The sequence below is a fragment of the Aspergillus novofumigatus genome (assembly GCF_002847465.1).
Source record: "Aspergillus novofumigatus IBT 16806 chromosome Unknown P174scaffold_5, whole genome shotgun sequence".
Taxonomy (NCBI): domain Eukaryota; kingdom Fungi; phylum Ascomycota; class Eurotiomycetes; order Eurotiales; family Aspergillaceae; genus Aspergillus; species Aspergillus novofumigatus.
Window position 1 is genome coordinate 664,044 of NW_020194278.1, and position 20,134 is coordinate 684,177.

Below are 20,134 nucleotides of genomic sequence, written 5' to 3' on the forward strand. Positions count from 1 at the left end.
AAGTACAGTCTACTCTAAATGAGATTGGGCAGCGGAAGTCTGCGTTGCAGGAAAGTAAGAATGCGGCCAAGCGTCAAATTGCTGCAAATGACAAGGAGGCCTCCAATTATCAAGCAAAGCTCAACGAGATTGACGTCGACGAGGGCATCCAAGCTGCGTTTGAAGCAAATATTGAGGACATTTCATCTCGTCTGAACGACGCCAAAGATCGTGCTCGATCGGCTTCACTGGACCAAGAGATTCAGGACGTGAACTCAGAACTCCACACCCTCGAGGATGAAGGCACCCGCCTCAATGCTGAGTTGATTGGGGCCACAAAACGAGCCGGAGATTTCGCCCGGTTAGATCATCTCAAGAAGGAACTCAAAGAACGAGAACGCAGCTTGGAAACTATGAAAGCTGCCCATGGCGAACGTCTTGCAAAGTACATTGGTGCAAACTGGGGCCCAGCCACTTTAGAGCAAGAGTTTCAGCGTGTCCTTGAAGAGGAGACCAGAAACGTCTCTAATGCCGAAAGCCAACGTGACGGCGTCAACAGGGAGCTGGAGCAGGTCGAATTCAAGCTTAAGTCCGCCAAGAAGACTCTGGCTCAGCGACAGAAAGAGCTCAATAGCTGCGCCAAAGAAATTCGCGAAGCCATCCATGAGGAACCCGAAGAGTACCCCGATGCACTCAAACAACGACAAGCACAGCTCGATGTCGCTAGAAGGGACGCCGAGCAAAGCGCCGGACTCGGCGACTACTTTATGCGTTGTCTGGAGACAGCCAAGCAGGTGAAAGCCTGTAGACTCTGCCAACGAGCGTTCAGGGCCGACGCAGAATTCACTGTCTTCCAGAAACGACTAGAGGGCTTGGTGAAAAAAGCACAGATTGGTGTCGAGGAAGAAGATGTTGAAAGATTTGAAGCTGAACTCGACGCGGCCCGTGCAGTAAGTACAGCCTACGATACATGGACTCGCCTCTCCAAAACCGAGATTCCGGATCTAGAGAAAGAAGAAGATCAGTATGTTCATCAGCGGGATGAGCTCCTGGACCAACTGGAGAATCATGACAAGACCGTCAGTGAGAAGGTTGAAAAGAAGCGAGACGTCGAGGCTTTGTCGAAAACTGTCAATACTATCGTGCGATATGAGAGCGAAATCAAGACCATTCGGTCCCAGATACAGGATCTGTCCGCCAATCAGCAGGACAATACTGCTACACGTACCCTGGAAGATATCCAAGAGGAGATTGCCGGTATTGGCGAGAAGACCAGAGCTCTGAAAAAGACCCTGACAAAGCTCACAAATGACAGAGAGCAGGCACGGACTGAGATGAATAACTTGGAGTTGCAGCTCCGAGATGCTAGAAGCAAGCTTGACAATGCGAAGTTCCAACTAGAGAGAAAGTCAGACATGCTTGCTCGCATTGAGGAATATAGGAACCTCAACAACCAGCAACGGGAGGCAATCGCAAAGGCTGACAGAGACATTGAGGAGCTGACACCGGAGCTCCTCAAATACCAAGCTCAATACGACGATATCAGCCAGCGGGTCGAGGCCCGAGAGAGGGAGATGCAGCAAGGAATATCTCAACTGTCTGAAAACATACGCCAATTGGATCTGGCAACGGAGGAGATTGATTCTTACAACGAACGAGGCGGGCCGAGTCAGTTGGAGCGTAGTAGACGCGAGCTTCAAACGATTGAGACTGAAATCAGCCAGCTTGAAGCGGAACAGGCCAATATTACTAAAGAGATCAACAAAATCTCGGCACAGCTCAAAGACAGCGAGAACACAAAACGCCAATACTCCGACAACCTGACATACCGACAAGCAACTCGAACACTGGCGGAGGTGTCTGCAGAAATTGAGGATTTAGAAGCTCAGAACGCAGAGGTGGACCGAAGCCGTTTCAAGGAGGAATCAGAGCGCCGAACCCGCGAACACAACGCGCTTGCTGCCAAGCAAGCCAGCAAGATGGGGGAAATGAAGTCTAAAGATGACCAATTGATGCAGCTTCTGGCGGATTGGAACACGGACTACAAAGACGCCGCTTCCAAGTATAAGGAAGCGCACATCAAGGTGGAGACTACCAAGGCGGCTGTTGATGATTTGGCTCGGTACGGAGGTGCTCTGGACAAAGCCATCATGAAGTACCATTCGTTGAAGATGGAGGAGATCAATGCAATCATAGGAGAGCTCTGGCAAAAGACATACAGAGGCACCGACGTTGACACGATCCTCATCCGCTCCGACAACGAAAATGCAAAAGGGAACCGATCATACAACTACCGCGTCTGCATGGTCAAATCGGGCGCAGAGATGGACATGCGAGGACGCTGCAGTGCAGGACAGAAAGTGCTTGCGAGTATAATTATTCGCTTGGCCCTGGCAGAGTGTTTCGGTGTCAACTGCGGCCTGATCGCACTCGATGAACCGACAACCAACCTCGACCGGGACAACATCCGCTCTCTTGCTGAGTCCCTGCACGACATCATTCGGGCACGTCAGCAGCAGGCAAACTTTCAACTTATTGTGATTACTCACGATGAGGAGTTCCTTCGGCATATGCAATGCGGTGACTTCAGTGATTACTATTACCGGGTCTCCCGCAATGAGAAACAGAAGTCAATCATCGAGAGACAGTCCATTGCAGAGGTGAGTTATGATTATCTGCGTTGCTAGCATGGTCGCTTTATATACTAATGAGCTTTAGGTCATGTAATCTACTGTCGAAACCCGTACGATGCTTGCTTCCGTGCTACATAGCGACTCCGACTTCATGGTAGAGCAGGGAAGATGACCAGCGCATGGACCAGGTGACATGCATTGATAATTGTCTGCTTTCATTGTATATTATTAGCCGAACCAAGTGATCTTGGGTTACATATCGCATTTGTACGGCGTTGGGGAAGGGGAAATTAGTCCTCAGCAATCGAATTTTTATTGATGTCCTTATTTTCAACGTTCTCTTCCAGCTTCGACCAAACATACCGCCAACTTCTACCTAATCCATTTCTAGATCAACATCATCTTCGTCTAGTAATGGTACAAAACGAAAGTCCACGAAAGTCACAGTGCCCCCAGTACTTGCTCCCGAAGACCGCATGCCACCAGGTGCGCCACCATGCCCATTGTTGTCGAACTCAATCATGAACTGAAGACTTAAAACGCCTTGTCTATCCCCTCGAATACTCACTTTATTGGCTACTGCCATAGCGCGAGCTGCCTTTTGTATCATGGAGAAACGATAATTCTGGTTGATGCGAGTGCCCATGGAAGAGGGCGGGCTGACGAGAAATGTTTCGGTGACGGTAGGTGCGAGTTTGGCCCTCTTCGCCCGCGCTCGCGAGCCATCATCGGTGAGTACCTTATGGGTTTGAGACGGGCCATTGTTTTGGTTCTGCTGTTCAATCGAGAATTCAACAGTCGATTCGCTGAGGGGGCCACCGGAGCCTGACAAAGCGAAGAATGGCTCTCGTGTTGCCGAGGCCGAGAGTTTGAGGACAGTGGGATTGGTTGCGCCGAGCTCCGTGATGGCGTTGTGTAGCCAGGCGGAACGCATGATAATCTTCATTACTATGCCGTCGCGCTGGAAGGGGATGTCTGAGTCGGTGTCTTCGGGTTCGTAGGTAGTCAGCTCGCAGGTCGTTTTGACTCCTGTTTCGGAGAGGGTGATGCTCAGCGGAGCGCCTTCGTGCGTGTACTGTATTGTGCAGGAACGGTCGAGGAGCAGCGCAGGGGATGTGAATGCGCTTGATGCTGAAGGGTTGGGCGGTTGGACGCTGACTGCTCTGCTGAAGCTTCCAGACGGCGCATCATTAATGCCAAAGATTTTCAGCGTTTCCAAGAGGGCCGACAGCGAGACCACGAAACATGGGTAGTATGCGGTGTCTGCGGTGTCGTCATGGTGGTCTGCGTCGTTAGCCTCATTGCTTGGGGCTTCGGGGGTTGAAGGTATAACTGGTGAAGAGCGCTTTGTCGAGAAAGGCAAGTCCTTGTATCACTCTGGTCTCCTCTGCCGAAAACCGGATTCCGTCTGGAGTAATTTGCACGGTGGCTTTTGGAACGAATCCGATGCATTGCAGCAGAGTATAGAGCTGGTGAGCGTTGCTGGAGACAGCTGAAAAGATGGGCTCGGTAGTTGCCATGGCCCTAGGACTCTTGTCTGTACAGATAGCCAAGGAAACGCATAGAATAGTGAGCACGGAAAGATTGATTATGGAAGAGGTTGGTGGGTTTGTATAGGCGTGTCTAGTAAAACAGCTCTCGCCCTGTTACACGTCTTCTGTCTTTCAACTTTCCGATTTACAGTACATAGAAAGATTCGGGATGCGAGTCACTCAAACGTAGACACCAACGGCGCAGATCATGTATACGGCACCGAATCTGTAGAAATGTAATATGAGTGACGGCCATAGCTCCAATTAAGTCTGTCGCAGCTTACCCGAATGCCAATGACGCCGGAACCCCGAATGTTGCGATGCTCAAGAAGGACCGATCTATTTAGCGAGCAATGGTGAGCTATAACCCAGTTTGACTTGGATGCGCAGAGCGCGACATACTCAGACCGAAAAGACCAGTGAGAACCAATGCTAGAGTGCCAATTAGTTCTGTCAACGATGACGAAGTTGTAATCCTCTTACCACTCAGCAGCAGACTGAAGCCAACGAAGAACTGGTGCTCTTTCGATATCAGGGGAGAGTAAGGGCTTGCGGAGGCTGCCTCCCAGACTTCGTTCAGAGACATGAGGATAAATTGATTAGACTTCAAATCGAGCAAATATCAATTATCAGACAGCTTATACAGCAACTGATGTCTCTAATGGAAAGAACAACTAGTCTACATTACTCCGCCATCGCAGAGCTTCTTGATAGAGGCAACGCGTCAAGCTAAGTAACTTATGGTCGATCTGGCCCAATCATCTCGGATCAACATACTTCCGATCCTCTCTCCATCCCCGCCTATAACGCGGAGACCGCAATTCGGCGCCGCTTTGGGTACAGGGCGTTGAAGAAGACAGTTTATACCAGAAATCTGGAGCACAATATGCCGGCACTTACATCAGAGAGTGAGTCCGCGAGCCGGGACTGTTGGTTTTGTGGTTTTCAGACTTGATTGACCATAGATACAGGTTCCAAGCGGAAAGCTTCGGAAGATGCGGCTTCCCCGGATTCCCAGAAACAGATTAAAAAGGCGCGCACTGACTCTCCTGAAAAAGAGCCAAAGGTTTGTCTCTACTATGAACTCATTTCGGTTGCTCTTCTGACAGTGTTTGCTTGCAGACCGAAGATGAACCCCTTGGAAAGCCACCGCTGAGGATCGTTCCCTTCCCAGAAAAGGTAAGCTTCACCAGTGAATGTTGATTCGACGCGGCGGCTGATGTTCATTCCCCACAATAGCCCGCCGTCTTAGAAGAACGACGAGGTGAAATCGAGTTTCGAGTGGTCAATAACGATGGTTCGCGGGATAGCTTCGTCGTTCTCACCGGGTTGAAGTGCATTTTTCAGAAGCAGCTTCCAAAGATGCCCAAGGATTATATCGCACGACTTGTCTACGATCGTTCGCATTTGTCAATTGCCATTGTGAAGCATCCATTAGAGGTTGTAGGGTATGTATGGGAGAGATGGTTTGGTTAGTTTCTTGAAGAGCTCATCAATTGTTGTCTAGAGGAATCACCTACCGGCCGTTCAATAGCCGCAAATTCGCGGAAATCGTCTTCTGTGCCATATCTTCCGATCAGCAAGTCAAGGGTTACGGTGCGCATTTGATGTCTCATTTGAAGGTATGGCTAGGAATTAAAGCTGCAGCAGGAGTGGTAGCTAACTGTAAGAGCAGGACTATGTGAAAGCGACCTCGCCTATTATGCATTTCCTGACTTATGCGGACAACTATGCGATTGGTTATTTCAAGAAGCAGGGATTCACCAAGGAAATCACGCTCGACAAGTCTATATGGATGGGTTATATCAAGGATTACGAGGGAGGAACCATCATGCAATGTACCATGCTCCCCAAGATCCGATACTTGGAAGCAGGTCGCATGCTTCTGAAGCAGAAGGAAGCGGTGCAAGCCAAAATCAGGGCTTTCAGTCGTTCGCATATTATCCATCCTCCGCCAAGGGAATGGAAGAACGGAGCTTGCAAGATCGATCCTCTGAGTATCCCCGCCATTAAGGAATCCGGATGGTCACCGGATATGGATGAATTGGCGCGGCAACCGCGCCATGGGCCGAACTACAATCAACTCCTGCACTTGCTCAACGACATGCAGAACCACAGTGCTGCATGGCCGTTCACTCAGCCTGTCAACCGCGATGAGGTTCCTGATTACTACGAAGTCATCAAAGAGCCAATGGACTTATCGACGATGGAAGAGAAGCATGAGAAGGACATGTACCCGACCCCGCAGGATTTCATCAAAGATGCCATGTTGATCTTTGACAATTGCCGCAAATACAACAATGAGAACACACCATATGCGAAAAGCGCGAATAAATTGGAGAAGTTTATGTGGCAGCAGATTCGCAACATCCCGGAGTGGTCGGTAAGTATCTCTCTTAGATAGCCCTCCCTAGAGGGAAGAGCAACTCGTGCTGACTTTGTCATAGCATCTGGCCGATGGGCACTGAGTTATTTGATGGTTGATCCATCCTTTCCCGATCTTGAAGCGACGGAGTTTTGGTTTGGTTGGCGTTTATTTCTGCTATTTAACGAACAAATACCCAATTGATGCATGGGGGAGCATTTGGCCATTTCTATTGAGAATTCGATGACTGAACTAATGATATGGCAATATCACAAACATCACTTCGTACATTCCTCATTTTCTACCAGGGAAACGGATGCTGTAAGCTTTATTCGAAGGCACCCCGAGAACTTAAAAAAAAAAAAAGGCTGGATAACAGTCCAATCCCGCAAGGGAGCTTAGAATTCAGCGGACTGCTGCATTGAGAAGAGATATGATCTATCACAACATGTGAGTTTGTCGCTGCTCTTTGATTCTAGCCACCAGATGATTGTAACATCATAGTTCGTCCCTCCCTTGCGTGTAATCTCGGCCAGCAGTGGAGAACGTGGTGAAGCTGCTGATGATCATTAGCTGGTGGGTCCTTCATTTCGGAATAACTTTGCGGCGGGCCGTTTGTTGGCTGCGGATCATGAAGATGGCAGGTCAACAAGAGATGGACAATTAGTATTCTAGTATGAGAAAGTTGCTCTGCAGGTGGTCGGGGCAATCTACCGTCCTTCTTTTGCTGTTATAATAATAATAATTATTATTATTATAATATCGCAACGCGTGCCCTGTTCCTCTTGTCCTTATTGTCCGTTGTCGTTCCCAGTGGGCGGCGGCTGGAGGATTGTTACTTTAAGCCGTCTTTTCCCACTTCAGGCGGCCCTCTCCAGGGGCTCCTGAGCCTGAAAGTCCTAGACTCTCGAATCTCTGTCGTTCATTGCGCTGATGCCTTAATTTGGACTAAATTATCTCCGGTCATTCGTTAATATTCTAGTTCTTTGCGATCGTTCAATCGTGAGCTGGCCATTCTTATTCTTATTGAGACGTTGGTGGAACAGTAAACACGGGCCACTCCTATTCTTGGACCAACTCGATATCTTCCATCATTTCCGACTTTTTCGCTCTCGACCTCACGCCAATTTTCACTCGTTTGGATCATTTATTGAATTTGCCTTGTTGGTGGTCTATCGCTCTCGCTCACAATGGCTTCGCCATCACTTTTGGACTTGGAGCCGAGGAATCGGCTCCCCACTCTGTTTGAGGTCCTCAGTCGTCGCACTTTGGCTCCTGTCGATCTATTCTCTTTCTACATATACATGCGAGACCAACAGCGCTCGGTCGATTACTTGGATTTCTGGTATGCGCAAGATCTCTGCTTAAATACTGCGGCGCATGAACCACGGGAAAGTGCTGACTTCGAAGTGAAATAGGCTCGATGTATCACAACATATGTCGCTATGTCGCCATTATGTGCGCGAACTTCGTCGGTCTGTCTTAGTTGCGACGCCTGATCTTGAAAAAGCAGATAGTAAAGGCTCATCTGCCGCTTTGGATAACTTGGAACATCTTGGCGATATCCCGCTTACAGAAGCTGGCCCCTCTGGCTTGCGCCGGGGCTTTCGTGATTACGACGACAAGGACGCCGATCAAAGGCTGTCAGCCTTCCTTCGCTCAGATGGCCACACATCCCAGCATTCACCACAGAGTAGCCTCGGGTCACAGAACGCTGCTCGCCTTCCTTCCAATGAACAACCGCCTCGTCCAAGCTCCGGAACACAGAACGAATCGAATTCCCCTGGCCATACAGTCACGCGACACGATATTCGCGCGTCTGCAGAGAAGATTCTCTACACGTATTTACTACCCGGTGCTGAAAGAGAGATCGTTCTTCCGGAGGAAATGGTATCAACGATAATCAATCTCATTGAGGATGACGGGAGGGACGATCCAGAAGTGTTTGACCCCGCCAAAGACTATGTCTTCCAAGCAATGGAACGCGACGCATACCCCGGGTTTTTGCAGGCAAAAGCCTTGGGTAATCTTGTGCCGTTGACCGTTGTCACTCGCTTGGCTTTGGCTTTGGTTAGCTTTGGCGGTGGTTTCTGGGGCGCCTTCTACGTTGTCCTTCGAGACAAGCCGCGGCATATTCGTTGCTGGGTAAGACCTCTTTTCATGTTCCTTGCACACTTTTGCTAATGACGGACCAGGTGATTTTGCCTTTCATTGTAGCTGCATATTTCATCGCTTCGTACCAGTACAAGATCGACCCGGTAATGGCATATTTGGGGTACAGTGAATACACGTTCATGAACTGGGCTCCAATCCGCGAGCCTTATGTTCGTAAGCTCCTGAATAAACGAGCCACTGCAACGTTATTCATTGCCCTACTGGTCGCTGCCGCACTGAGCATTCTGTTCATTTTTGTCCCCGGTACTATGCTGTGATTTGGCCATTTTCAGGCTGTTAAGCATATGTTTGCTCCATCAGGCCTCACTTCGGACGCTCCTCTGATCCATTGAATAATCCTCGCGACTATGATTATGTCATGCGAGCCCAGCTGTCCTACGCGGGACCGACACCGCAGTGCAGGCCTTCTTTTCGGCCTGGCAATGCAGCTGGTGCATAGGCTAGCCACTCGGTTGTTCTCGAAACCGACACTTTAGGCTATTCTCATCCAAGTTGCGCTCCGTGGAGCCCTTCCCCAGGCTTGGAACGATTCGAGCAAAACGCGGTACATCCTTCTTCTGGCTGATGCTGCGTCATTCGGCTCAAGGCCACGCCGTACCGATCCCTCCAGCCACAACAGACTTTCCTTGTCGCTTCGTCTTGTGAATGTTTCCTTCTTGATTGCTTCTTCACCTCTTCATCTTCTTACAATACCCATTTCTGCCTCTTCTGCATGATGTTCAATTTCAATGACTGCCGGTGGAACTTTCTTTGGTGTTCAGGCATTGGTCCGCTAATCTGCTATAATAATGCAATCTTAATGGCAAATAACCTTGATCGAATGCTGATATTGCATGTCGTAAGTAGTCCTAGCATGATGGCTCTATGCAGAAGAGTAAACCATCCGGAAGAAGATACATCATGAGCTCGTAATGACCATTACAGGTCCACTGTTAACCTTGCTTTTTTTTTTTTTTTTTTTTTTTTTTTTTTCCATCTCCTTTAGCCAGTGACTATGGCTGCTACATTAGGACTTCTTTCCCAGGATGCGCTTCGCATGCCTCGCGCCAGCCCCGCTCAACCCGAATCTAGACGATCCCGCACTTTCATCAATGTCCATACGCGAACCAGCCGCGTGTAAATCGATACCGCCATCGTTGCCATTATCCCAGTACCCGTCATCCTCATCATCGTAGTCATCAGCGTTGAACTCGCGCTTATTGCCACCTCCCTGGCCAAACCGCTGCGCTCCGCCGAGCCTTCTGGACCCGGGCCCGCCTCCCGCCGCGTCCTTCGCGCTCCCATCAGCGGAGGCCAGCGCTTTTTCAAGCAGAGCAGCCCGCGCCTGTTCTTTCGCCCTACGCTTCGCGGCATTGCTCTTGATCTTGGCGATCTCGGCTTCGATGTCGCTGATGACATCGCCGCAGCGGCTCTCCCACTGTGTCAGGAGGGAGATCATCGTCGGCAGGGACTGGGGTTTGATGTCGCGAAGGGGCGCGACGGACGTCACGTTTACGAAGGGAGGGTTGGAGGCGGGGAGAGGCGGGCGGTGATGAGGGAGGAGTAGATGGCTTTTGTGACGAGGGATTCCAGCTCAGCGGGGGCTGAGATGGAGAGGGCGTCCATGAGGGTCTTGTAGGTGAGGGGCTTGAGTGTTGCGGAAAGCGTGAGGAGCGAGAGGAGGCGGAGCTTGAGGGCTTGTTCGGCACTGAGGCTGGGGAGGTTGGGTGTTGCTGGGTGGTGATGTTGTTAGTTACTATAGGCCGAATGGTTCAGCTTGAAAGGCTGGCGGGCTTACTCTGGTAGTCCTGCCATGTTCCCCAGGCGAAGATTTCCAGGAGGGTCAGGTACCCTTGGAACTCTTCTGGGGTGTTTGGGGAGCGGAGGGCTTGAATTGTAGGCGTTTCCAGCAGCTCGGCGAAGACGTAGGTGTGCGGGTTTGAGGTTGCATTTGTGATTAGGTTCGCAATAAATCGTGGGGAGGTAGCACTGTTTGAGTTGGCCAGGTGGATGAAGGGTTGCAGGGCCTCGATGGCCCGAGTATGTATTTGATCCATTTGGGGCGTGGTTGTCTGGTGCTTGATGGAGGTCAGTTGTTGCGGTTCTTTTGGCGAGACAGTCAAGCGTAGACCTACATTCAAAGAGAAACTGAGACGTGAGAGACTAAGTGCCGTATGCGAGACTCGGCGCTGGAGCTGCCTCTGATAGAATAGTTGACTGATAACAGTGGGGATGTTGATGGTGATGATGATACCTATCCAGCCGTCATCCGAATTGGGGCTGTTTGTTAGTGATGCAAACAAGATCTGTCACTTAAGATTCCGGTTGGGATTCAAGCATAACTGTGATCATAATCTCCAGATCGATACGAAGTATTCAGCACTATTCTAGGATGGTTGATCGCCGATGCTACATGCGAACTCACGTTATAATAATGGCACTGCGAATTGAGAAGTTTGGCACTTTGTCAATCAAGCAGCTCAGTTCCCTTCTCCTCAGCATTATGCAGTCTTCTGCTTATTAGTGTTGACGCCTGGGAGGGTGAGAGACCAAGACCATATTTCCGATGAAGCTTGTGAAACTCGAACCGAAACGGTATCTAGAGTCTGTGATCAGGTCTTGTCAAGTCCTGGTTCATTTTAGGTGGCTATCTGAGGGGTTAGACTGTATCATGACTAGTAGAAGCGTTTACTTGAAACTGGACACCATCCCAATGAGGATAGGAATTCTGGGTTTGTTTCATGATGGCCAATCGCATATTCTACTGCAATTGCACATGGCACCTGCGAACAATCATCCTCATTATTGGGGCTTTTGCAAACTTGAGACTATCCTTGAAAATTGATCAGTAGTGTAGTGTACGTACAGCAGACTCATCACACAGACAGAATAATAATCAATAGAGCCAGACATGAGAATCTCGGTTAGCCTTTTTGGGCTGGAGAGCCGAATTACCGAGTCAGACACCATTCCACCAAGGGAAGAGATCAAGGAGCGGTGATGATCCCCTTGCATATCGAGTCAAAGCATTGGAATGGAAGTGTGTTGACACTGCAGCTTCATCGCTGTCAGCCCGCAATGATTGTGTCCAGACTTGAGAGTCTCTGATACAGAATGGATCGCAAGTATGTGGCATTGTTGGCAAAGAATGAGAAGCTAGATAATCCGTACTTTGTGCAAGAATGGCCTGCTCCGTGACCCAGTTTATCTATCCGAAAGGCCGATCGAGACGAACTAGGAGTACTGGAGTAGACGAGCGAGTAGACTGGGCCTACGGCTGATTAGATTAACATTAATAATAGCGCCAAACAGCCCAAACCACAACCATTGCCGCTGATTGATTGTGGTTTAATTTCTTTCTGCATTATGGGCCTCTAGCCAAGACTTTCCGGCTGTTTCTTCCAGTTGCCCTCAAGAAATTGATAACCAAGAAGAAAGGGATGAAATGATATGCCCTTGTCGGTCTTCCGACCACATCCGTCCCTGTACTCCCTTCGTTGGTCTTTTCTCCGCTATTTATCTTTGACGTCAACCCAGCTGGCTGTAGACGCTGGCTCCTGGTCTCCCTTTTCATACAGTCTTGGTCTCCCTTCCATAACAGACCCTGATGCGGTAACACACTACAGTACAGCTTCCGTTGCGTAGCTTTGGTGAAGTCAAACCCCGCGCGATGGCGGCCTCCGATCCTGTACGCGCCCACGATAGTGGCTCCTCCGCCGGCCGATCCCCAGTGCATATGGCGACCACAACAGTCAAGGTGGATGGAATGACATGCGGGCATGTACTTCCGCTGTTGAAGGCGCTTTCAAGGGTCTGGAAGGTGTAGGAGAGGTGTCAGTTAGCTTGATGATGGGCCGAGCCGTCGTCCATCATGATCCGACCATAATACCTGCGGAAGCAATAGCCGAAAAAATCGATGACTCTGGTTTTGATGCTGAGATCATCTCCACCGACGGACCGTCGATACAAGCCGATATCCCGGAGATGCGCAGGATCCGACGCCGCGATTTTCGACCACGACGTTGGCGGTGGAAGGAATGACATGTGGCGCCTGTACCTCTGCTGTGGAAGGAGGACTCAAAGAAGTCAGAGGCGTCAAATCGATCAACGTCTCATTGCTGTCAGAACGAGCAGCGGTGGAGCATGATGCTTCCGTGATCACGCCAGAACAGCTCGCGGACATTATCGAGGATCGTGGCTTCGGCGCGACGGTGCTGGAAACCTCAACGCCGCAGGACGGGCCTCGTGGCTCGCAGGAAGATGCGGACGCTAAATCGCGCCTCATGAACACAACCGTCTCTATAGATGGCATGACGTGTGGCGCTTGTACATCCAGCGTGCAGAGTGCATTCGATGGTGCTGATGGTGTGGTTCAGTTCAACATCAGCTTACTTGCTGAACGCGCTATCATCGTTCATGACCCTACTGTTCTCTCGGCCCAACAAATCATCACAATTATCGAAGATGCGGGTTTTGATGCAGCTATCATTTCTTCAGAGCCTAAACTGTCTACGTCTAGCTCTATGAGCAGCGTAGCTCTGAGTTTACACGGCTTGCGCGATGTAGTCGCGGCAAATGATCTAGAAGACTCCCTTCTCCGGAGACCCGGAATACACTCGGCGTCCATCAATATGGGCACATACAAGCTTGCAGTTTCGTATGATTCTGCGAAAATTGGGATTCGTACCATTGTTGAGGCGATTGAGACTGCCGGCTATAATGCCTTGCTGTGTGAGTCGGACGACACCAACGCCCAATTGGAATCTCTGTCCAAAACCAAGGAGGTCCAAGAGTGGCGACGTGCATTCTTGTTCTCTCTCTCATTCGCGGTGCCCGTCTTCGTCCTCAACATGTTGCTTCCCATGTATCTACCCAAGCTCGACTTCGGCAAGCTCCCGTTATGCGCAGGCGTGTACCTCGGGGACGTGCTATGTTTGTTGCTCACCATCCCCGTCCAGTTCGGTATTGGGAAGCGATTCTACGTGAGCAGCTACAAATCACTCAAGCATCGCTCACCGACTATGGATGTTCTTGTCATGTTGGGCACATCTGCGGCTTTCTTCTACAGTGTCTTCATCATGCTTGTGGCCATGTGCACAATGGCCGACAAACGGCCCAACACCGTGTTTGATACAAGCACCATGCTCATTACCTTCATTACACTCGGAAGATGGCTAGAGAATCGGGCTAAAGGTCAAACGTCAGCCGCTCTCTCGCGACTCATGTCCCTGGCTCCGTCTATGACGACAATTTATGATGATTCTATTGCTGCTGAGAAGCTCGCCGAGGAATGGGAAACCGCCAAAGTTTACCCTGATGAGAAGAAGCCGGCATCATCAAGCGCCGAAAGATCTGGTCCAGGTCACAGAGTGATCCCAACTGAGCTCATTGAAATTGGCGACATAGTTGTTCTTCATCCTGGTGACAAAGTTTCTGCAGACGGGGTCGTCATTCGAGGCGAAAGTTACGTGGACGAAAGCATGATCACTGGTGAAGCGCTGCCCATTTATAAAAAGAAGGGCAGTACCGTCGTTGCTGGAACCGTGAATGGCACTAGTTCGATTGACTTCAAGGTCACCCGAACCGGCAAGGACACTCAGCTCAGCCAGATTGTGAAATTGGTTCAAGACGCGCAGACAAGCCGGGCTTCTATCCAGCGGGTGGCGGATATTGTTGCTGGCTACTTCATTCCGGCTATCATCAGTCTCGGTCTCATCACGTTCTTTGGTTGGATGTTCGTTAGCCACGTTTTGTCCCATCCTCCCAAGATCTTCGTTGCCGAAGGCAGTGGCGGAAAAGTCATGGTTTGCCTGAAGCTTTGCATCTCTGTCATCGTCTTTGCTTGTCCATGCGCATTGGGCCTCAGCACCCCAACAGCCGTGATGGTTGGTACTGGTGTTGGTGCGGAGCAGGGCATTCTAGTCAAGGGTGGTGCTGTGCTTGAAGGCGCGACTAAGATCAACCACGTCGTCTTTGACAAGACTGGCACCCTGACTACGGGGAAGATGACTGTTGCCGAGGCCAGAATTGAACGCCAGTGGCATGAAGGGCGTCGTCGACTTTGGTGGTTGATCGTGGGTCTCGCGGAGATGAGCAGTGAGCACCCTATCGGCAAGGCCATCCTCTCAGCAGCAAAGGCGGAATCAGGCCACTCCGAGGGCGATGGACTACCAGGCAGCTTGGGTGACTTCAATGCCCATGTTGGTAAGGGAATATCTGCATTGATTGAGCCCGCGTTCAATGGAGAACGGACAAGGTATCGTGCTGTAATTGGCAACGCCGCTTTCTTGCGGTCTCAAGGTGTATCGATTCCTGAATCTGTTGAAGCTGAAGATCAGTCCACCGGCAGCCCGAAGCCTACCGCTGGCATCACGCAGATTCATGTGGCCATCGATCACCAGTTTGCCGGAACTATCTTCCTCCGCGACACTGTGAAATCGACTGCCGTGGCTACGATCGCTGCTTTGCATCGCATGGGACTCAAGACTTCGCTCATCACTGGAGATACCAGGTCTACTGCCTTGTCCGTCGCTTCGGCCGTTGGTATAACCTCTGAATTCGTTCACGCTTCTGCCTCCCCGTCCGACAAACAATCCATAATCGCTTCGATGCAAGAATCTGGTGACCGCGTCGCCATGGTAGGCGATGGAATCAATGACTCCCCGGCTCTGGCAACCGCATCAATCGGGATTGCTCTGGCTTCGGGGACGGACGTCGCCATGGAAGCCGCCGACATCGTGCTCATGCGGCCGGATGATCTCCTCTCCGTCCCCGCCAGTCTATCGCTCTCTCGCGCAGTCTTCAGGCGCATCAAGCTCAATCTCATGTGGGCCTGCCTCTACAATGTCATCGGCCTTCCATTCGCCATGGGTCTCTTCCTGCCCTTCGGCGGCTTCATGCTCCCACCCATGGCCGCCGGCGCAGCAATGGCAGCATCCAGTGTCTCCGTCGTCGTCAGCAGTCTGCTCCTGAACTTCTGGAAACGTCCACGATGGATGGACGTCGAGAAGCTAGAGAAGGAAGCCCAGCTCGTCGGCGCCGGATCCTACGCTTCCCGGAAGAACTGGTGGGCCGCTGCTCTCTCTGTATCCGGTCCTGGCGGTCGTACAGGCCCGTTGCGCTGGGCCAGGCGCACAGGCGCGAGAGTCTGGTCGACTGTCACCGGACGGAGTCCGAGAACAATAGACACCAATGATGGCTATGTCCCTCTACAGGCGGTAGATCCTGTCGTTTAATTTGCCTCTGTACCCTTCTTGCATGTTTTTGGGTGCTTCGTCTCATGTGCATCGTTCATAGCTAGGATTCGGCGTATGAAGTACCTGCATGATGGATGTCTCTTCTCACGGCTATCTTAATAATTTGAATTGCATAGACATATGTGGTTTTCGAGGGTCTTACAGATGTTCATCGATACGTAGTATCTTTACGACTGCATCGCTAGTATAATGTAAAAATCTAAGAATACGAAGCAGCAGTGTTTGAATCCATGGAATAGCCTTGCACTCGCACATAGTAAAGTCACATCATATCATTCATCATTGAAGGCCAATAGTCAATATATGACCTGTAGACTGTCGCTCATAGATTTCCTGATCGTCATTATATGAAACAATGCAAGCCCAAGAAACACAATCAACGCAAACCGCGTCTAAACATTCTTGTCCTGTGTCGCCTCGGGAGTTTCAGTGGCCTCAGCCGCCGCCGCCGCTGTTGCTGTTGCGGCAGGAGCAGATTCCCCCGCCTCTTTCGCATCGTCAAGCTGGATATCCCCATCGCTGTCTGCATTTGCCCGAGACGCCGGTTCCTGGTTCTCGGTTTGTTCCTCAGCAGTAGAAGTAGGTTGCTCGGTCTGTGCCGACGACCGATCCGCAAGCGCATTTGCGTTCTGCGCCAAAGTCATCTCGACTCCCTTGCCGTCCTGCAGGCCCATATCCTCTACTCCTAGGATCGGCGGGCCCGAGCGTGGGGGATCTCTTCGGACGAATCGGCTAGCGGGGGCTAGTACCGCCCATAGTCTCGTTTTCTGCCGTCGTTTCTGAGGGCTGCCCTTGTGCGGTCGGATCCGAAGCGTTGTCACCCTGAACCTGCTGTTGCACCTGCTCTGGTTGTGATGTTTGCGCGACCAATGATAATGAATCGCCTGGGACGAGACCTACCAGAAACGAGTGTTAACAGGGAATGTATGGAGACAAGTAACTGAGAGCGTTACCTTCACTGAGAGTATTTCCACCCTCGTTGCCCGGGGAAGATGCGCCGGTCAACCAAGGGATCGGGGTGAGCAGGGCGCCACCCAGGGACTCATCACTTCCTGGGGCATGATCTGGAAACATGAAACTATGCCCTCCTCCGTTCAAGACGCCATTGACCTGACCGGCGCTGGGCTCTGTTTGAAGTGGAAATATATCAGCGGTACTTGTAACGGAAACGACTCGGTCGACGGCGCGCAGGTACGCAGGCAGAGTTCGATAGTGCGCATTAGGTCGGAGAACTAGTTCTGCGAGTCTCTGTATGGTGTGCGGGGGCTTCGATGCAAAAAATGTCTTTAATGTCGACTTGATGGAATCCAGCAATAACATAAGCGGTTGGGGAAGGGTATCGGTCGAGGAATCAACGAATGACTGTGGTTTGGAGTCTGGCACACGCTCGCCAGATGGAGGCGGCGTGGCAGCTGATGCGGGTATTGTCGACTGTGAAGGGTTCTCTGTCTCTGTTGGAGGAGTATTTTCTTTGTTGCTGCTCGGTGGCACTGAGTTGGGTTCTTGCGAGTAGGAGGATGGCTGTTGCTGCGCGGCTGGTGGTTGGGTTTCGACGTGGAATTTGGGCATGGGGAACGCGTTGTATACATTCTACTTATCTGTCAGTCCTCATGAAGAGTGGATAAAAGGATGAGTAGAGCCTGCGCACATGTTCTAGTCGCTCGAGGAGAGGCTCGACCATACCGGGCCATTTGTCGCTGGACGAGGTATTATTAGCACTCGATCATGATATAGATAGACTGACCGATTGTTGCCCGTACTAGTCCATTGAGCCGCCATTGGCGACCGTCTCTAAGCTTTCTTCATCTACAATTGCAAAATGTCAGCGCAAGATAGCTCTAGTAGCTCCTGGTGGCATTCCCAAGCTGTGTTGCCAGGGATAAAAAGACTCCAAAACGAAGCGCGCTCATGGACAGGTGATTATTTTTATGAGAGACACTCTAAGAAGCTTACCCAGTGACATTTTGACCCCACGCTTCCTTCTCGTCACTCTGTTGTTGAGGTTGTCCCCAGACGCAAGTTGCTTGCTCTAGGTTAATTAATGCAATGGAATGCTATACGCGTGGGGAGCGGCTCTCCCGGCAGTCGAAGCTTGTAATTGGCTGCAGTAATCGCTTATCGGAGCATCACGTGATGGTTATCGGCCAATTTTTCGATGGAGTCACGAATGTCCCCATGGCGGGCAGACGGAGGGGCCTTGTTTCACTCTCCCCAGACGTTGCAAGCACTGTGATCTGGTGACTGACCTTTGGAGCAGATCAATTCTAATTCCATAGCCTTCATTGCCTGTCTTGTCAAAATGTGGAACTCTCCAAAGGTGGGAGTCCTCGGTGGAGGTCAGTTGGGACGAATGCTCGTTGAGTCGGCGAACCGACTTAACATCCAGGTCAATGTTCTGGACGCCGATAACGCCCCTGCGAAACAAATCAGTGCCCACGACGGCCATGTGACTGGCTCATTCAAGGAGCATGAAGCTGTGCGTAAATTGGCGAAGACCTGCGACGTTGTGACGGCCGAGATCGAGCATGTCGATACCTACGCTCTTGAGGAGATCTCCTCGGAGGTCAAGGTTGAGCCCAGCTGGCAAGCAATCCGAACAATCCAGAACAAATTCAACCAGAAGGAACACCTGCGGAAATATGGCATACCAATGGCGGAGCACCGGGAGCTGCTTGAGAACACCCCTGCTGAACTCGCCAAGATCGGCGAGCAGCTTGGGTATCCCTTGATGCTTAAGTCGAAAACCATGGCCTACGACGGACGGGGTTAGTGAAGAAGACAGAACCCGAAATGGCTATATTGAAGTTCTTGTGGCTGACAATGGACGCCAGGAAACTTCCGTGTCAATTCCAAGGACGATATCCCCGAAGCCCTGGAAGCGCTCAAGGACCGGCCATTGTACGCTGAGAAATGGGCGTACTTCAAGATGGTTGGTCTTTTATTCACTTCATAAGTGACTTCGACCTAATATCGACGCTCATAGGAATTGGCCGTAATGGTTGTGAAAACCAAGGACGCGGTCCTCTCATACCCCACAGTCGAGACAGTACAAGAAGATTCGATATGCAAGCTCGTCTACGCACCTGCCCGCAATGTCTCCGATGCCATCAACCAAAAAGCTCAGGAGCTAGCCCGCAAGGCTGTCGCAGCCTTTGATGGCAAGGGTGCCTTCGGTGTGGAGATGTTCCTTCTCGAAGACGACAGCGTCATGCTGTGCGAAATTGCCAGCCGCATCCACAACTCGGGCCACTACACGATTGAAGGATGTGCCCTGTCCCAGTTCGATGCCCACCTCCGCGCCATTCTCGACCTCCCCATTCCCCTCAGAGCCTCGAAATCCGCCAACCGTCCATCATGCTGAACATCATCGGCGGCGCAGCCCCAGACACCCATCTTAAAGCCGCCGAGGCCGCTCTCTCCATCCCCAACGCCAGCATCCACCTCTACAGCAAGGGTGCCGCCAAACCGGGCCGCAAAATGGGCCACGTCACCGTCACCGCTCCCACAATGCACGAAGCCGAGAAGTACATCCAGCCCCTCATCGACGTTGTCGACGAGATCCGCTCCAAGCGCAGCGACATCAAGACGCAGCCCGCCAAGTCCGGCCCGTCGAAGCCCACCCCCACCGTCGCCGTGATGATGGGCTCGGACAGCGACCTCAAGACCCTTGTTCCGGGCCTGAAGCTCCTCCGTGACTACTTCGGCATCGAGCCCGCCGTCGACATCACCTCCGCCCATCGCACCCCAACATTCATGGCCGAGTACTCAGCCAGCGCGGCCGCGCGCGGCATCAAGGTCATTATCGCCGCTGCGGGCGGCGCCGCCCATCTCCCTGGTATGGCTGCCGCTCACACCGTCCTGCCCGTCATCGGTGTACCGGTCAAGGGCAGCTCGCTGGACGGCGTGGACAGCTTGTACAGCATCGTCCAGATGCCTAGAGGTATGTCATCTTCTTTTCTTTTACTATCTTTTTTCTTTCGCGTGGACTGTCACTAATCGTTCATCGCTACAGGTGTCCCCGTCGCGACGGTAGGAATCAACAACAGCATCAACGCTGCCCTCCTGGCGGCTCGTATCCTTGGCGCATCCGACCCTGCTATCCAGCGTAAGGTGGAGGCGTATGCCGAGCAGGCTAGATACGAGAACATGGAGCTGAAGGGGACCAAGATGCAGGAGCTCGGATGGGAAAAGTACTTTGAACAGATGTAACAGAAT

At 51.4% G+C, this 20,134-nt stretch overlaps 8 protein-coding genes across 8 annotated transcripts; 4 read left to right on the forward strand and 4 right to left on the reverse strand.

Annotated features, from left to right (window-relative positions):
- Positions 1-2,988: 2,988 nt before the first annotated feature.
- On the reverse strand, positions 2,989-4,846 carry P174DRAFT_513088 (putative DNA repair protein Rad1; the record flags this gene model as incomplete). Its single annotated transcript, XM_024831945.1, has 6 exons — positions 4,628-4,846; positions 4,547-4,576; positions 4,429-4,483; positions 4,331-4,370; positions 3,946-4,144; positions 2,989-3,923 (listed from the first exon to the last, which is right to left on the reverse strand). Exons 1-6 carry the CDS (start codon positions 4,728-4,730, stop codon positions 2,989-2,991), a joined length of 1,362 nt encoding a protein of 453 aa, XP_024681117.1. The 5' UTR covers positions 4,731-4,846.
- Positions 4,847-4,966: 120 nt separating this feature from the next.
- On the forward strand, positions 4,967-6,796 carry gcnE (histone acetyltransferase GCN5). Its single transcript, XM_024827562.1, has 7 exons — positions 4,967-5,052; positions 5,116-5,210; positions 5,267-5,323; positions 5,384-5,592; positions 5,652-5,766; positions 5,820-6,527; positions 6,592-6,796. Exons 1-7 carry the CDS (start codon positions 5,031-5,033, stop codon positions 6,610-6,612), a joined length of 1,227 nt encoding a protein of 408 aa, XP_024681118.1. The 5' UTR covers positions 4,967-5,030; the 3' UTR covers positions 6,613-6,796.
- Positions 6,797-7,699: 903 nt separating this feature from the next.
- rgsB (putative RGS domain protein (Rax1)) lies at positions 7,700-8,941 on the forward strand (the record flags this gene model as incomplete). The annotated part of the gene is made up of 3 exons (XM_024825723.1): positions 7,700-7,854; positions 7,928-8,654; positions 8,705-8,941. 3 exons carry the CDS (start codon positions 7,700-7,702, stop codon positions 8,939-8,941), a joined length of 1,119 nt encoding a protein of 372 aa, XP_024681119.1.
- Positions 8,942-9,690: 749 nt separating this feature from the next.
- P174DRAFT_421577 (uncharacterized protein) lies at positions 9,691-10,122 on the reverse strand (the record flags this gene model as incomplete). The annotated part of the gene is made up of 1 exon (XM_024824961.1): positions 9,691-10,122. The coding sequence occupies one exon, from the start codon at positions 10,120-10,122 to the stop codon at positions 9,691-9,693; it is 432 nt and encodes a 143-aa protein (XP_024681120.1).
- On the reverse strand, positions 9,694-11,099 carry P174DRAFT_488323 (uncharacterized protein). Its single transcript, XM_024830793.1, has 4 exons — positions 11,089-11,099; positions 10,799-11,005; positions 10,462-10,741; positions 9,694-10,396 (listed from the first exon to the last, which is right to left on the reverse strand). Exons 3-4 carry the CDS (start codon positions 10,718-10,720, stop codon positions 10,176-10,178), a joined length of 480 nt encoding a protein of 159 aa, XP_024681121.1. The 5' UTR covers positions 10,721-10,741; positions 10,799-11,005; positions 11,089-11,099; the 3' UTR covers positions 9,694-10,175.
- A 919-nt stretch (positions 11,100-12,018) lies between these two features.
- ctpA (Cu(2+)-transporting P-type ATPase CCC2) lies at positions 12,019-16,091 on the forward strand. The gene is made up of 17 exons (XM_024827563.1): positions 12,019-12,444; positions 12,474-12,588; positions 12,648-14,410; positions 14,432-14,507; positions 14,541-14,564; positions 14,586-14,599; positions 14,621-14,674; positions 14,702-14,737; positions 14,765-14,863; positions 14,894-14,963; positions 14,991-15,109; positions 15,149-15,284; positions 15,306-15,440; positions 15,462-15,694; positions 15,725-15,767; positions 15,801-15,813; positions 15,835-16,091. The coding sequence occupies exons 1-17, from the start codon at positions 12,334-12,336 to the stop codon at positions 15,896-15,898; spliced, it is 3,105 nt and encodes a 1,034-aa protein (XP_024681122.1). The 5' UTR covers positions 12,019-12,333; the 3' UTR covers positions 15,899-16,091.
- Positions 16,092-16,139: 48 nt separating this feature from the next.
- On the reverse strand, positions 16,140-17,930 carry P174DRAFT_442371 (uncharacterized protein). Its single transcript, XM_024827564.1, has 5 exons — positions 17,873-17,930; positions 17,568-17,725; positions 16,873-17,509; positions 16,669-16,815; positions 16,140-16,634 (listed from the first exon to the last, which is right to left on the reverse strand). Exons 2-5 carry the CDS (start codon positions 17,598-17,600, stop codon positions 16,312-16,314), a joined length of 1,140 nt encoding a protein of 379 aa, XP_024681123.1. The 5' UTR covers positions 17,601-17,725; positions 17,873-17,930; the 3' UTR covers positions 16,140-16,311.
- Positions 17,931-18,218: 288 nt separating this feature from the next.
- On the forward strand, positions 18,219-20,128 carry P174DRAFT_461074 (phosphoribosylaminoimidazole carboxylase ADE2; the record flags this gene model as incomplete). Its single annotated transcript, XM_024829965.1, has 5 exons — positions 18,219-18,684; positions 18,751-18,848; positions 18,903-19,198; positions 19,249-19,859; positions 19,932-20,128. 5 exons carry the CDS (start codon positions 18,219-18,221, stop codon positions 20,126-20,128), a joined length of 1,668 nt encoding a protein of 555 aa, XP_024681124.1.
- Positions 20,129-20,134: the final 6 nt, after the last annotated feature.